Here is a 13513-nt window from a genome sequence, read left to right on the forward strand (position 1 = left end):
GGATAACATGGTCTATAAGCTCTAAGGTTACATGCTATCTCTCTTATGCCTAGTGTCACGCTTGTACACCCTCAACCCTTTCTTCATTCGATGTCGCCGCAGCTTTGCAATGCTAGCAGAGCCCTTGCAAATTGATACATTTTACTGGTTGGAATTAAGGGATGACAACGCAACGCACGATACCGCCGGGGTGGATCAATGTGCCGATATTCTTCAGGGATAAGAACTTTTGGCGTTTCGTAATGGGAGTGAGGTGGATCAGGTATATTGTAGTTCTAAAATTAATTAAAATATTCAAAACCATGCCCATTCACTGTACGCAAATAATTATTATTAGTCGATTCTGTAACAATAAAGTTACTGTTACACCTGAATTGTCTGCCAATTTTTCCTTTGACATTATAATGCCAATCTTGCAATTTTCCCCATACTTTTTTAAATATCTATTTTTATCCAAATACAAGTCTTATGTAAACGTTTCGATTGTGTCTATTACCTATCAAATTTCTTCAAGTGAAAATTCGATGTAATTGATGCATTGTATCTTGACTGGTGGATCTACGAGTTTCTTATCACTTAATTGATAATGTAGTTATGAATCATAAATTTCCTGAGAAGTATTGGCACTGAAATTGCAATATCACGTTGCAAAGCTTATGTCGGATTGAGTTCTACATCGTGTAAAAGCTTATGGAATAATAATTTTTTTTATACGAATCTCAGCTCTGGAACTTGCGATTATACATTCTGCAATGTTATTGTTTTCAATGCCTTTCCTAATACTTAATAATGTAGTGTACAGCAAGTTTAACGTTTAGAGGGTTGGCTGGTTATTTTTGGAGCCAGCAGTTAACTCGGAAACTACACCGGACATGTTACCATATCTTATCAGTAAATCGACAAAGCGGACATCGATCATAAATTCTGTTGGATTTGTCAGCAAGATCCTGACCGTGCGGCAGTTAAACGTGCAGTGTACTTTAGTGCGGGAGTATACATTGACATAAAACAAACGAGTGTAGACAAAATTAATTTTTGAATTCCTACAATTATACCCTGCACAAAATTTTTGTGCCATTGATGCATTTTCTGTATAGGTAGTGTTGTCGGTAATTCTTTGTCACCGATTCAGCTTCTAATAAATTATTAATCCAACCTTGTCTAGCTTTCCTAGAAGTCATCAATAATCATGAATTATTTATAACATCGTTTGTGCACATAAACTGAGACATTAAAAGAACGATTCTTTGCACGTATGTATAAGTAATTATGAATGATGAATTTTATTGTTTTTATCCTTGTAGTGCTGTATTGTTAACGTAATAGTTCAGGTGGCTTGCTCAATTCTTTTCAGTACGACGTTATTCTACAAACATATTTACACCAAGATGGGGGATGGATGGCGAATCATGTACCTCCTACTGCACAAAAACTTGATAATACGTAAACGACACTGGATTGGAACCATCGCTGAAGTTGTAACACCAGCTTGCATTATTGCAATCATCATGGCCCTCAGGACACTCATACCTAGTGGAACTACTGTCGTTACCAATAGCACGATATACCCAGTACAGAATAGAACTTACTTGGAAAGTAACTTTTTCCCGGATCTACTTCGCATATTTTATCTACCCCAAAATGATTTCACCACCAGTTTAATGGAGAACTCTACAGAATGTCTTGGAATAGCAAGTAGCCGTAAGTATAACTATACTTTTTGATGCTAAATATACAATTCTATAGTTTTCAAAACTTGGAGGCCTTAAATTAAAAAATTGCATTAGTATGAGATTGATCAGAAAGTTTCTATAAGTGATTCAAGAAAACTATTGCCCAAATTTACTTTTTGTATTTTTTCAGAACTCTATGGCTTTGATACGGAATCTACTATGTTGGAGGGTTATGAAGCGCAACAAGCACAGGATTTGACAATTTCAGTCCTGGTGGTTGTCTTTGAAGGGACTGTCGGGGATTCTGTACAGAATTTAGTGTACACCATGAAGACTTCGCGTTCACTTAAGAGCTCATTAGTTGATTCTGATTACGGAATGCCTAGTACTGTAGCTGATACTCTAATAGATGAAATCCCATTTGTAGCATTACAAATGTGCGTAGATGATTCGTTTATTAGTCGAGTCGCTCCTGCCTATGCCGAGCAGATGCCAACGGTATGTTGATCGATCATATTAAGGAGTTACTTTGAGCCAAATAACTTGGGAAACCTTGAATGTTGACCTAGCTTCTCATCCTACTCATATTTTTATTTTTCATGTCAAATGTCATTTCATCTATTTCGATTGAGGTGACTAAACCATTAAAATCATCATTAACAAAAGTGAGTATGTTTGTTATAGATGCAACAGTATTTATCTGCAAAGCGATGTATTGATTGCAAAATTCATACATTAAAATGAGGTAGTTGCTACTATCGTTTTGTTAGTTTCACCCGCGCATAATTCTCAATCAATATTATTTTCAATTTATAAATTTATGCTTGTAGATGAAAACTCTTGCTAAGAAATTAAACTTAAAATGGATTCATAATATAATATGTGTATAAAATCTACATATTTTTATCTGGACAAGCAACAAAGACAGTGAAATTGTAACATGTTTTTGATATTCATTACGGCATCAAATGTTCTGATCATGTTTTCGCTGACTACATTGAAAATTGCATATTTGAAAAGGAAATTTTTTACAGAGAAGTCTACAAAAAATGCCATATCCCCCATATGAATCTGCAGATTTGAGTGAACTTTTTTTTCGTGATACTATTGGCACCTGGGCAGCGATTATGTTCATTGTAACATTATACTTGGTACCATCTTACATCACTACGGAAAAAGACACAGGAGTGAACGTGAGTAGGGCCATCGACTTTAGCATAAGAGGATAGTTATAAATATTGACACGTAGGTTGAAGAGTTCCACAGATTTTACAAGCACTACTAGTTCTGTGAAGTATATATTTATTAAAAACTTAGACACTTCATTTGGGTATAACTACTAGCAAAGGTGATGAAAATAATTATGCTTACGTGTCTGTGAGTAATAAAAGTGAACTGCATGTGTTGATTAGGAGTAGTTGATTGATTTCTCAAGTCGTACAAAGTAAATGCTCATCGTTTACTCAACAGTAATGTACAAATGGTACTTCTGTTTTCTGGACTACATTCAGATGATTAGTCAGAGTGATTTAAAAGTTGCAGTGTATCCAATCAGTTTCTTGATAGTAAGAAAATAGGGATACTCGTGTAAAAGAATATGGTATTCCTGACATCACTATACATTTTTCACTTTTTTAGGCCCTGCTGAAGATGAACGGTGTGAAAACATATCAAAATTTTTTGAGCTGGTTAATCATTGGCTTCGTATTGGGCACTGTAGCCGTTCTTCTAATTACGATAGTTGTCAAAGTGTATTTCACGTCCAGTCAGCTACCGTTTTACTACTATAGCAATGGCTTCATATTTTGGATGGCAATTTTGATAAACTTTATTCACACATATGCTTTCTGTTTGCACGTAGCTTCTTACTTCACCAAAGGTGAGTGTGTCCAGATTTGATTTACGACTGTGTATTATTTATTTCAAATGCATTATTCAATACAAAAGCTTTAGTCACCCTAAGAAATTCTGCAAACATGCCTTTGTCATACATTTGTCTCTTGAGAGAATGTGAGTAAAATTTCACTTATCAGGAAAAGTATTGAGTAAAAATTTTGAATATTCCATCATTTGATTTGTATCAGCCTAGGAACACCTTTGCTCATTATTTTCAACTTCCAAGTTAAATCACTTATGTTCTCAACTCCCGCATATAGGATTTAAAAATGAAAATAAAGTAGCTGTTGTAATTTCACATTCTAGCTCGAATTGCTCAAGCAACAATGATGCTGATAGTGTTTGTCGTACTGCAAGTTGTCAACCAACTTGAAACCAATGAGCTGTATAGCGTTCTTCCGTATCTTGGATTTTTATTCCCAACTGCAGCTGCGATGAGAATATTCGACGAATTCAATAGCTACGACAATTTATGTGAGCTGTGAGCCGTTATTTATAAATTTATTATTTATCTAACCTAACGTAGTGCCATTTCATTTTAAGTGAAATAATGGATGGATTCTTATTTCATTTCACACCCATGTTTTTACTGTTACAGTAATTGGAGTACAGTGGAATAATTTATTTTTAACGGAACATGAAGTACTTGGATTTGACGGAACTCTCGGCTTTATAATGATCTTTAGTATTGTTGCTACTATTTTCCACTTCCTTATTGCTCTGTATCTCGATGCTGTTTTACCTGGCAAATATGGTGTAGGGAAATCACCGTTCTTTTTTCTCAAGGTCTAGTATTTTATCAATACGCCAAACTATAGAATCCTGATACCAATTTTATCTACTTGTAATGACATAAAAATGTCTCATACCTTGATATAAGAATAGTGCTTAAACCTCTGATTCTTAACTACATTGATTCTAGTCGTTTTCTATGGAATCTTATAATATAGTTTATTATGGTTCAATAGGCTTTCAAGAAAAATAAGGTGAACAATGGCCAGAGTAATGACGTAGTGTTGAATGGTGCTTCTAACGGGCAGCCTAAAGTATTGGAACATGTGGCTGAAGGTGCTTTAACACCTGGAATACAGATACGAAATTTGGAAAAAACTTACACCATTGGATATTTAAAATCGCAGGTCTGTTTCGTAAAATTTGTGTATTTAAATACTGCATAACACGAAAGTGGCACGAAAACACTACAGTCTTTCATGCAATGTCCTAACTTTGACGTGTTTGTATTTATAACAATAATTGTTCAAGCCTATGTGTGTAAATAATGAGATATCATGAATGAAAATGTCCATGGTCCTTAGACGGTGCAAGCGGTTCGTGGAATCAGTCTTGATTTTTACAAAGGACAAATAACTGCTTTATTGGGACACAATGGGGCTGGAAAAACTACAACAATGTCAATCCTCACTGGTTAGTTCTGAAACCAACGTTCTCTGGAAATTTGCATGACTTTAAACGTATTCTTATGTGAGATATACCTTCAAATTTTTTTTTGTTAAGGTTTAACTTCACCTACATCAGGAACGGTATTGGTCAATGGTAAAAATATAAACAGTGATATGCAAGCAATTAGGGATGACTTAGGCATGTGTCCACAAGAGAACATGCTATTCTCAGATCTTACCGTAATGGAACAACTGCAGTTATTTGGATTGGTAAATTATTTTATAATTGCCCCTTACATGGTCTGTATAATTTTATAGTATTGTTGTAATTGAAACCAGTTTTAGTGAAATTGAAACATTTAAGGAATGCGACAAATTTCATGAAGAATAGTTTGCTGTGTGCTGATAACAAATTACTTACTCCTTGTACAGTTAAAACAGAAGACGAAAACAAGAGATGAGGTCATACATGATGTAGAAGAATTACTAGTCAAGCTGAAAATAAGTGAAAAGCGAAACGCCCTCCCGAAGCATCTCTCTGGGGGTCAAAAAAGAAGAGTGTGTTTAGGGATGGCGCTTGTTGGCAACGCATCGGTGAGTAACAAACTACAATTTTCGAACATATATCATAACACTATACACATACAGAATTGCAAATATCCTAATCTCGAATCAACTTGAAACTTTGGACATTGAGTAAAATACAAATCAAGATTTTCAGCAGACCTAACTTGACCATCTGTAATTTCCAGACCTTGATCTTAGATGAACCAACCTCAGGTATGGATCCAGAAACAAGTAGAGTGACATGGGAGATCATATTGGTGAGTCTAGAATGATCGGTATTACTGAAATCAATTCACTTTCATGATTGTTGTAGTTTCAATAAATTACCGTATCTTGGAAAATAGTATACGCTTACAATAAATCATTGAAACTGATGTGAATGCTTTTATGGTACGGTGAATTAAAAATTTGTTACTGTTAATTTAATTAGAAATTCCGAAAGCAGAAGACAATAATAATTACAACCCACAGTATGGAGGAAGCGGATGTTCTTGGAGATCGAATTGCGATTATGCACAATGGGAATATGAAATGTTACGGCACTTCAATGTTTCTTAAAAAATTCTATGGTGATTGTGTACTTTTTCTTTTTTCAATCAATATTGTCCAGCCTCTGATATTAACGTTTTGAATATGTAATTGAAATAATACAGGTAAGAACTATCAGGAAGTTACTCTTTCGATAGAGTCATGGTACGATCGAGGCAAAATTCAAGCCATAGTTGGGACTGATGCAAAGATAGATACAAGTACTTACGGCAGAATAGTCATAAGCATTCCAATGACTGATTCCTTGCCAGAGACCTTGGACAAAATAGAACTGATGAAAGCAGAGCTTGGTATTTCTGGTGTCAGCGTATCCATGATTACTCTAGAACAGGTGTTTTTGAAGTATGTAAGACGATTAAATATTTATCGTCCTGACAAATGCAAATACAGTTTCAGTTTCAGCGTCAACTGTTATTTATTCAATGTTGATAAGATAAAATCTTGTGTTAAAGAGCTGCTGAAGAAGAAGATGAAAAAGAAAAAAAGGAAGAAGAAAAAAATGAAGAAATTAGTGTACCTGCGGGTAATGCAGAAGAAAAAGAACTGGGTTGTCAACAAAATGTTAAATTGACAGGATTGCAACTTAAGAAACAAATTTTTTGGGCATTGTTAGCAAAGAAAGCTTTTTATGCTAAAAATAATCGAGGGATATTAATTGGAATGGTGTGTATTGAAAGAATTGTATGTAGGGTGAACCATACTTGCAATTGCAGTAGTTATTTTTTTATCACTACAAAAAATTATTTTACAGGTTTTTGGAACTTTGATTGCAGTAATATTAATGCCGATTTTTGCTATGAAAGTGACCAGCAGCACAAATTACCGACCGCTCAGTCTTAGTATCTATCCGAATTCGGAGGCTCTGATATATAACGAAGATGAAAACCTGGCAAACACATATGCAGCGGTTATTGAAGGCCAGGGGGGTACAGCAACTTTGTTAGGATCTGAAGTTAATATACTCGATGGTTCGTTGATATACTATTCTTCAGATATAATATTGAGATTCTCATTTCATCATAAGTATGGGCATAAATTGACTTGTGCTGAGTTTGTCTACCTTTCTCAGTTATCACTTAATGAACTGTTGATGTTACCTTTCAGCACTACTGGAGAAAGCTACAGCAGGCATTGTATATTACAGGAACAATATAGTCGTCTCTGCAGAATTTGATTCAACTGGCGAGACTATTACAGCAAATGGTCTTTATTCTGGTAGTGCGACATTGAGTGCACCAATAAGTGTCAATGTAATCTCGAATTCACTTTTAAAGACGTTCGCGAGTGATGCATACTCGATCACAGCAAATATTGAAAACTTGCCAAAATCATTGGTCGACTATCTCTATGATGAGTTTACAATAAAGTCGGATAATCTGTTGCAAATGATGTTGTTTATAAGCGTTTTTTTCATCGCTGTTGGGTTGTTTGTCATTAATCCACTGATGGAAGTTACTACTTCTGTTAAACAACTTCAACGAATGACAGGAGTCTCATCCATGTTGTACTGGGGAACTATGTTCATTTTTGATTATGGCATTTATATCATAGCGACGATTGTCACAGTACTAGGATTTGTGATAATGGATATCATTTTTCAATCAAAAACATATTACAGTGTGGAAATTGGTATGTTTCATTATTTAGATTCAACACTTTTCTCTTAAAGAACGGTTGTCTTGTTGTGAGATGATTAAATGTGATTGATGTTCCAGGAATTCTCTCATTGCTATTACTTCTTTTTGGTATCAATCTCCTACTGCTGGCCTACGTATTTAGTTTCACACAAAAACCGCTCTATGTAGTACTTTTAATCCTCTGTCTCGCGAATATTATAATTGGTGAGTTAAATTTTTGGTACAGTGATTTATGTTTGCCAACCTGTTCGCAGTAGATAATTGTTACATTTTATTGCTTCTGATTTTCACAGCGGAAATTCAGGTGTTTATAAACTTGGCATTGGAATACATGGAGTCATATGGTGTAGGTTTTTTACTTCAACGAAGACTATTTTCGTTGTTGCCCCATGTGAGCTTCACTTTTGGATTCTCGAAATTCTTGGACGTAGCGGCTAACAATGCCAGATGCCGCGGGTTGCCAAACAGTTTTGGTCAAATAGCTTGTCTCCTTCAGGACCCCTGTTGCAGTAAGTGTTTATTATTTAGTTGAGTGATCATAAAGCTAGAAGGATATTTGCTGACTCACAAATTCAGATGTTATCATGCAGCGTCCGTACATACAATTTGTACAACTTTTATTATTTTTCAGATTTAGATTGCGCAGACGGCAAGTGTAATGCCAGAGTTCCATATTTTGGTGACTTTACTGCAGATGCTGGATTAGAAGAGTTCGTATTGTATCTGGCATTGACACCAATTGGTTTTCTGATGATTCTATTTTTACTCGAACATCGAGTATTTGGAAAGTTGATATCTAAGATGAAATCTTCTGAAACAGTAGGTTTAAGTGATACCGAAACTATCGATAGTGATGTTGTAAATGAAAAGCGAATTGTACAGCAAGCGATTAATCAGCGTAAGTGGAATCATTTCATTCGTTCAACAAAATTACACAAGTCAAGAAACAGTATCAGCTAACTTAATGGTATTGTAGAAAACATAGTTTTTATATTTAATAATAACTGTAACAGGTGAACACGATTCAAATTTTGAAGATGAAAATGTTTTCTTAGCTTACGAGTTAAGTAAACGTTATGGAAAACTTCAAGCAGTGAAAGAAGTCAATTTTAGAGTCATGAAAAATGAATGCTTCGGTTTGTTGGGTGTTAATGGAGCTGGAAAAAGTACTACATTTCGAATGTTAGTTGGCGAGGATGTACCCACAAGTGGTATTCTTATTCGTGGTCGTAACAATATCAAAATCAATCGTCAGCAGGTAAAGATTGGAATTACCATTCTCCTTTCATCCAAAATAAGTAAAATTCTTACAGGGCATGAATCATGATAAAAAAAATTATTGAAATCCCTAATTTTAGTACTTAGCAGGAATTGGATACTGCCCTCAAATCAACGCTTTGATCCCATCTTTTAATGCCTATGAACATCTATTACTTTTCGCCCGCTTAAGAGGCGTGCCAAAGGCTGAGGTTGAGTCAGAAGTTCAACTATGGATTGACAAGTTGCGTGAGTAGAACTGGTATTTTCATGTATACGTTTTCGCGGATATTTAGCAAAATATTTGGAAAATTCTTAGGCTTTCATCATTTGAAAATTTTTGGAAAAATGAATGCGAAAAACGTGTATCAACTTGTATTCTAGTGTTATACTTGATGAAAAGAAAAAAAAAAAAACACTTCATATTGATGAAACATTACTTCATCCTGGTTGTAATGTCATTAACATAATACATTGTATTGGTATCCATTATAAAAATAGAATGCTTATAGGATTGAACAAACATGCTAAAAATATGAGCAAAACCTATAGCGGAGGCAATAAGAGACGGTTGAATATTGCAATGGCATTAATTGCGAATCCGGAAATGGTGTTGCTGGATGAACCAACAGCAGGTGTAGATCCAGGAGCGAGAAGGTCATTGTGGGGCGTTCTTCAGAGTTGTCAAAATTCTGGACAAGCTATTATATTAACTTCGCACAGGTATTTTAACTGATATTTTACTCTTGATTCAATTCTAGTTTTTATAAATAATTGAAAATTTTTTTCAGTATGGAGGAATGTGAAGCTTTATGCAACCGATTACTAATCATGGTTCGAGGCCAATTAGTTTGCGTTGGAGCTAGTCAGCAGTTGAAACAGCGTTACGGAGCTGGCTACGATATAAGCATAAAATTAAACCCGGAAAGATCGGAAGAGGAGCACAAAAAGATTAAAGAAAAAATCCAATCTTCTCTTACCTGTGAATTACGTGATGAACATCCGGTAAGTATCACATTTCGCCGTCTTATCACCAGAGTGTTCATAATAGTAAGGCGATTACTGAAACGATCTGTAATATTTTACAGGGATATCTATTCTATCACATACTTGATAATCGGACAACCTGGGTGAAAATGTTTGGAATAATGAATACATTGAAGTCACAGCACAGCTGTATCGAAGATTTCACTGTATCCTCGTCGACATTAGAACAATTATTTATACAGTTTGCTAGATCTGCTTCAGGATCTACGACTGTACCTAATGGAGTAACTAACGTTTTAACTAACGTATAATACAGTATCGTGAATAAGTACAAACTCAGTATTATACTAAACCTTGATCTCTACATTTTTTACTCAAAGTGGAGATGCATCTTAACTTGTTAACGTGACATATTCAATCTATAAAATACTACAGCTGTTAGAAAACTTGATAAAGACTAGTAACAAACTGTTAAGGCTAATTTGTATATGTAATTAAATAATAAGTAATCAACTACGGTAGGTTATAATGTCAGAATTATATTTAAATCGAATGAAGTGTACAATAAGCGTTAAAATGATTGATTAAAAATGAAACAAAAATCCCAAAACTTTGGCCATTTCTGTTCCGTTATTTACGGCCATGTGATTAATTCATCGTAAAGATAAGCTGTAAGAAAAATACTGGATAACGTGATTGCACCTAAAAATGTATAGCTCAGTTATGCGCAGTGGAATTTTTCAATTGCTCGAAATAGAGAATACATTGATTTTTTATACTAATATCTAATGGGACTAATTGTAAGCAACCTGAAGTCTGCTTATATATGTATATAGGTAAATCTTAAAGTAAGTCTCAGTAACTCGTGTTTTATACGACTGCAAGTATAGCTTATCAGTAAGTATTATAATTGAATTATTTTCGGTGATGGTGTTTCATTACAATCCGGTGAGCGTGTGCAATTTCAAGGTATAACAATTTGGCATGAACTATTATGTTTGCATTTCACGATTGCTCCGGATGGTGCAGTTATAATAAATAGTATAAGCTTGACAGTATCCAAAAATGATGGCACTGAAACGTATGGTTCTATCAGTTATCATTTCGTTACTTGACGTAACGTCGAGCTTCCTCGAAGCCGATGATTTACAGGAGTGTATCAATTCGCAAAGAGTTATAGGCGGGTATTGCATGCCGATTACTGATCGACCGTTTCAGGTAAGTTCACACTAACTGATATGGACTCTACTACGAGGTGTATTGTTTTTAGAGCTACTTTTAAGAAATTTGGGCAAACTGGAGTTTACGGACTTAATGTTTTCTTGCTTTTATTATTCCACACGTCACGAAATCAGATCCGCGGATTTGATGTGGAAGTGTTTTAGGATTTTTCAAATTCCAACAATTTCGATGACGAAGATCTATCTGCTGTTAAAATCTTAAGGGACATGTAAAATTGAATATACCGGTCAAGACCGAAGACGCGATTATTCATTTTGACCAACACTGCAACCATTGTTATTAATCAATTTTGACGATGTTGTAGCTGTTACGATTTTTATCTAATTTAAGTACGATAATGGCGAGTTTTTGGAATTTGAAATTTGAATTATCATGAATAATTATTAATGGAACATACATAATCTAACGTGGTATACACAGATTCAGTAGACATTTTGAAATGTTAAAAATTGGAAATGATTATTGGAAGATACGGATTTGTGATTTCTTGTATACGACGTATTAATTTTGCTTCATTTTTATTTTTATTAACTATTCCGTTTGTCTAGGCATTGTTGCTTGTTGATAACCATGAAAAATGTGGCGCAGTGATAATATCTGAACGTTGGATTATAACGGCTGCCCATTGCGTTTATGGTTTATCTGCAAAACAAATTACTGTTGCGGTTGGATCTTCGAAAATTGGAGGAATCGATCAGCTTACTTATGCAATCGATACGGTTGTTCTACATGAAAAGTAAGCCTCGCTACTGTATCGTAAAATGTTTAATTTAATCTGGATACTGCAACGAAAATTTTTAATAATTTAATATACGAGATTCAAAAAAATGCCACAAATTTCGCATTGCATTTAGTCAGCTTGTAGAAAAGTATAATAAAATATTAGTGAAAAAGTTGTAACGTTTAATCCTTCTAAACAAGTTTAAATAAATCTATATCTGTAATATTGTAAAAATCGTTTTTACAGCTTTATTTCTAACGAGGTGACGATGGAAAATGATATCGCTCTATTGAGGACGATAAATGCTATAGAATACAGTTCCAGGGTGCAACCGGTGCCTTTAAATCGTGTTTCACCGCAGCCAAGCGATGAGACTGTGGTTTCGGGATTCGGTGTGACGAATATTGACAAGAGCGTAACGTCAAATTACCTGATGGCCGTTGGTGGTAAAGTGATTGAGAGGAATGCGTGCAGATCCTTACTGAAGAACGCCGAGCCCCAATTGGTATTATCAAACGGGAGTTTTTGCGCAGGAGTTTTGAACGGGGGAAAGGATTCATGCCAGGGAGATAGCGGTGGTCCGCTTACGATTAGTGAGTACTATTGTATATAGAATATTGGTCCTTCCTGATTCAGAATCATAATGTGAATGTCAAATCGAGGCGTGTAAAAGAAGCTCGATCGTCTACCCATCGACTTCCCATCGCTTATCGCGCCTTGGGAATTAAGATTGAAGACTTTTTCGTATAACAGTTTTTACTATTACCTCGTGTTTTGCCACCTCGCGTTAGTCAAGAGTAATATCGCAGTAACAAATTTGATTAATTCTTATTGGCTTTTTGACTCGTAATTAGTAGTAACTTAAAATTTTTGACTCCTTGGTAGTAGGCGTTTGAAAACTTTCTTCCGTGAGGTCTGATTACAAAAAAAAAAAAATCAATATGAATATTTCCTCCAGGCAATGTTTTGGCGGGTGTAGTGTCCTGGGGTTTTGGCTGTGGGCAAGTAATGATGCCCGGTATTTACACGGACGTGTCATATTACTTTGATTGGATTTTGGAAAATATGAACTCTGCCCCGGTGGACGAGTGAAAAGGTGGGCTGAGGACCAAGACAGTAACCGAGTATAATGTAATTAATAAAATACATGTGAAGTCTCGTTAATAGTCTTGTCAAGCGGGTATCGAAGCTCCTAATTGCAAAACTTCTAGGGGTCAAAAAGTCTGAATGGTAATGACAGGCGACTCTTGGTGTGCTAATTATTTTTCGTTAATAAACAAATAGAATAAAAGTTGGTGAAGCCTTTTATTGGGTGATGTGAGTGACCAAAATGATGCTTTTTTTATAGTTCATTGGTTTACTGTTTTATCCTTAAGCTATGTGTAATTATAACGATATCATCCAACCGAACGATGGTGTCTGGTACGGTTTAAGCTGTATCAAGCAATGGATGCTTCGGAATTCGGCGAAATTTATTAAAAGTTTTAATTACGTAGCGTTTATGGTTCTGAGAAAGTGTAAAACGTATTATAAGATATAGGCGATAATCGGGAGTTAATAAATTATACTACCAGGTACAGGCGA

At 35.1% G+C, this 13513-nt stretch overlaps 2 protein-coding genes across 5 annotated transcripts; both read left to right on the top strand.

The window, feature by feature from the left end:
* Window positions 1-61: 61 nt before the first annotated feature.
* Window positions 62-10730, top strand: LOC107225703 (phospholipid-transporting ATPase ABCA1). Of its 4 annotated transcripts, none has more exons than XM_015666249.2 (25): window positions 62-262; window positions 1355-1701; window positions 1864-2171; window positions 2708-2866; window positions 3312-3552; window positions 3876-4043; window positions 4168-4355; window positions 4538-4708; window positions 4886-4994; window positions 5085-5239; window positions 5402-5563; window positions 5722-5793; window positions 5967-6105; window positions 6190-6427; window positions 6538-6748; window positions 6837-7053; window positions 7190-7714; window positions 7801-7926; window positions 8016-8231; window positions 8354-8620; window positions 8736-8980; window positions 9081-9228; window positions 9492-9702; window positions 9771-9984; window positions 10068-10730. In XM_015666249.2, exons 1-25 carry the CDS (start codon window positions 162-164, stop codon window positions 10275-10277), a joined length of 5148 nt encoding a protein of 1715 aa, XP_015521735.1. In that variant the 5' UTR covers window positions 62-161; the 3' UTR covers window positions 10278-10730. The 4 variants fall into 4 exon arrangements, with proteins under 4 accessions (XP_015521735.1, XP_046585836.1, XP_046585835.1 ...); XM_046729880.1 differs by lacking the exon at window positions 62-262 and adding an exon at window positions 819-1253 and having other exon boundaries at window positions 1332-1701; window positions 10068-10729; XM_046729879.1 differs by lacking the exon at window positions 62-262 and adding an exon at window positions 819-1253 and having other exon boundaries at window positions 10068-10729.
* Window positions 10731-10955: 225 nt separating this feature from the next.
* On the top strand, window positions 10956-13469 carry LOC107225705 (trypsin alpha-3). Its single transcript, XM_015666250.2, has 4 exons — window positions 10956-11184; window positions 11757-11944; window positions 12176-12522; window positions 12888-13469. The coding sequence occupies exons 1-4, from the start codon at window positions 11032-11034 to the stop codon at window positions 13019-13021; spliced, it is 822 nt and encodes a 273-aa protein (XP_015521736.1). The 5' UTR covers window positions 10956-11031; the 3' UTR covers window positions 13022-13469.
* Window positions 13470-13513: the final 44 nt, after the last annotated feature.

The sequence above is a fragment of the Neodiprion lecontei genome, chromosome 1, assembly GCF_021901455.1.
Source record: "Neodiprion lecontei isolate iyNeoLeco1 chromosome 1, iyNeoLeco1.1, whole genome shotgun sequence".
NCBI lineage: Eukaryota > Metazoa > Arthropoda > Insecta > Hymenoptera > Diprionidae > Neodiprion > Neodiprion lecontei.

Excerpts from the sequence above, each read along its gene's own strand:
- LOC107225703 (XM_015666249.2), top strand. The coding sequence starts at position 162 with ATGACAACGCAACGCACGATACCGCCGGGGTGGATCAATGTGCCGATA. Across the intron at positions 5,794-5,966 it reads TGACATGGGAGATCATATTG|AAATTCCGAAAGCAGAAGAC; the intron begins GTGAGTCTAGAA and ends TAATTTAATTAG. Across the intron at positions 7,054-7,189 it reads TGAAGTTAATATACTCGATG|CACTACTGGAGAAAGCTACA; the intron begins GTTCGTTGATAT and ends GTTACCTTTCAG.
- LOC107225705 (XM_015666250.2), top strand. The coding sequence starts at position 11,032 with ATGATGGCACTGAAACGTATGGTTCTATCAGTTATCATTTCGTTACTT. Across the intron at positions 11,185-11,756 it reads TTACTGATCGACCGTTTCAG|GCATTGTTGCTTGTTGATAA; the intron begins GTAAGTTCACAC and ends CCGTTTGTCTAG. Across the intron at positions 12,523-12,887 it reads CGGTGGTCCGCTTACGATTA|GCAATGTTTTGGCGGGTGTA; the intron begins GTGAGTACTATT and ends TATTTCCTCCAG.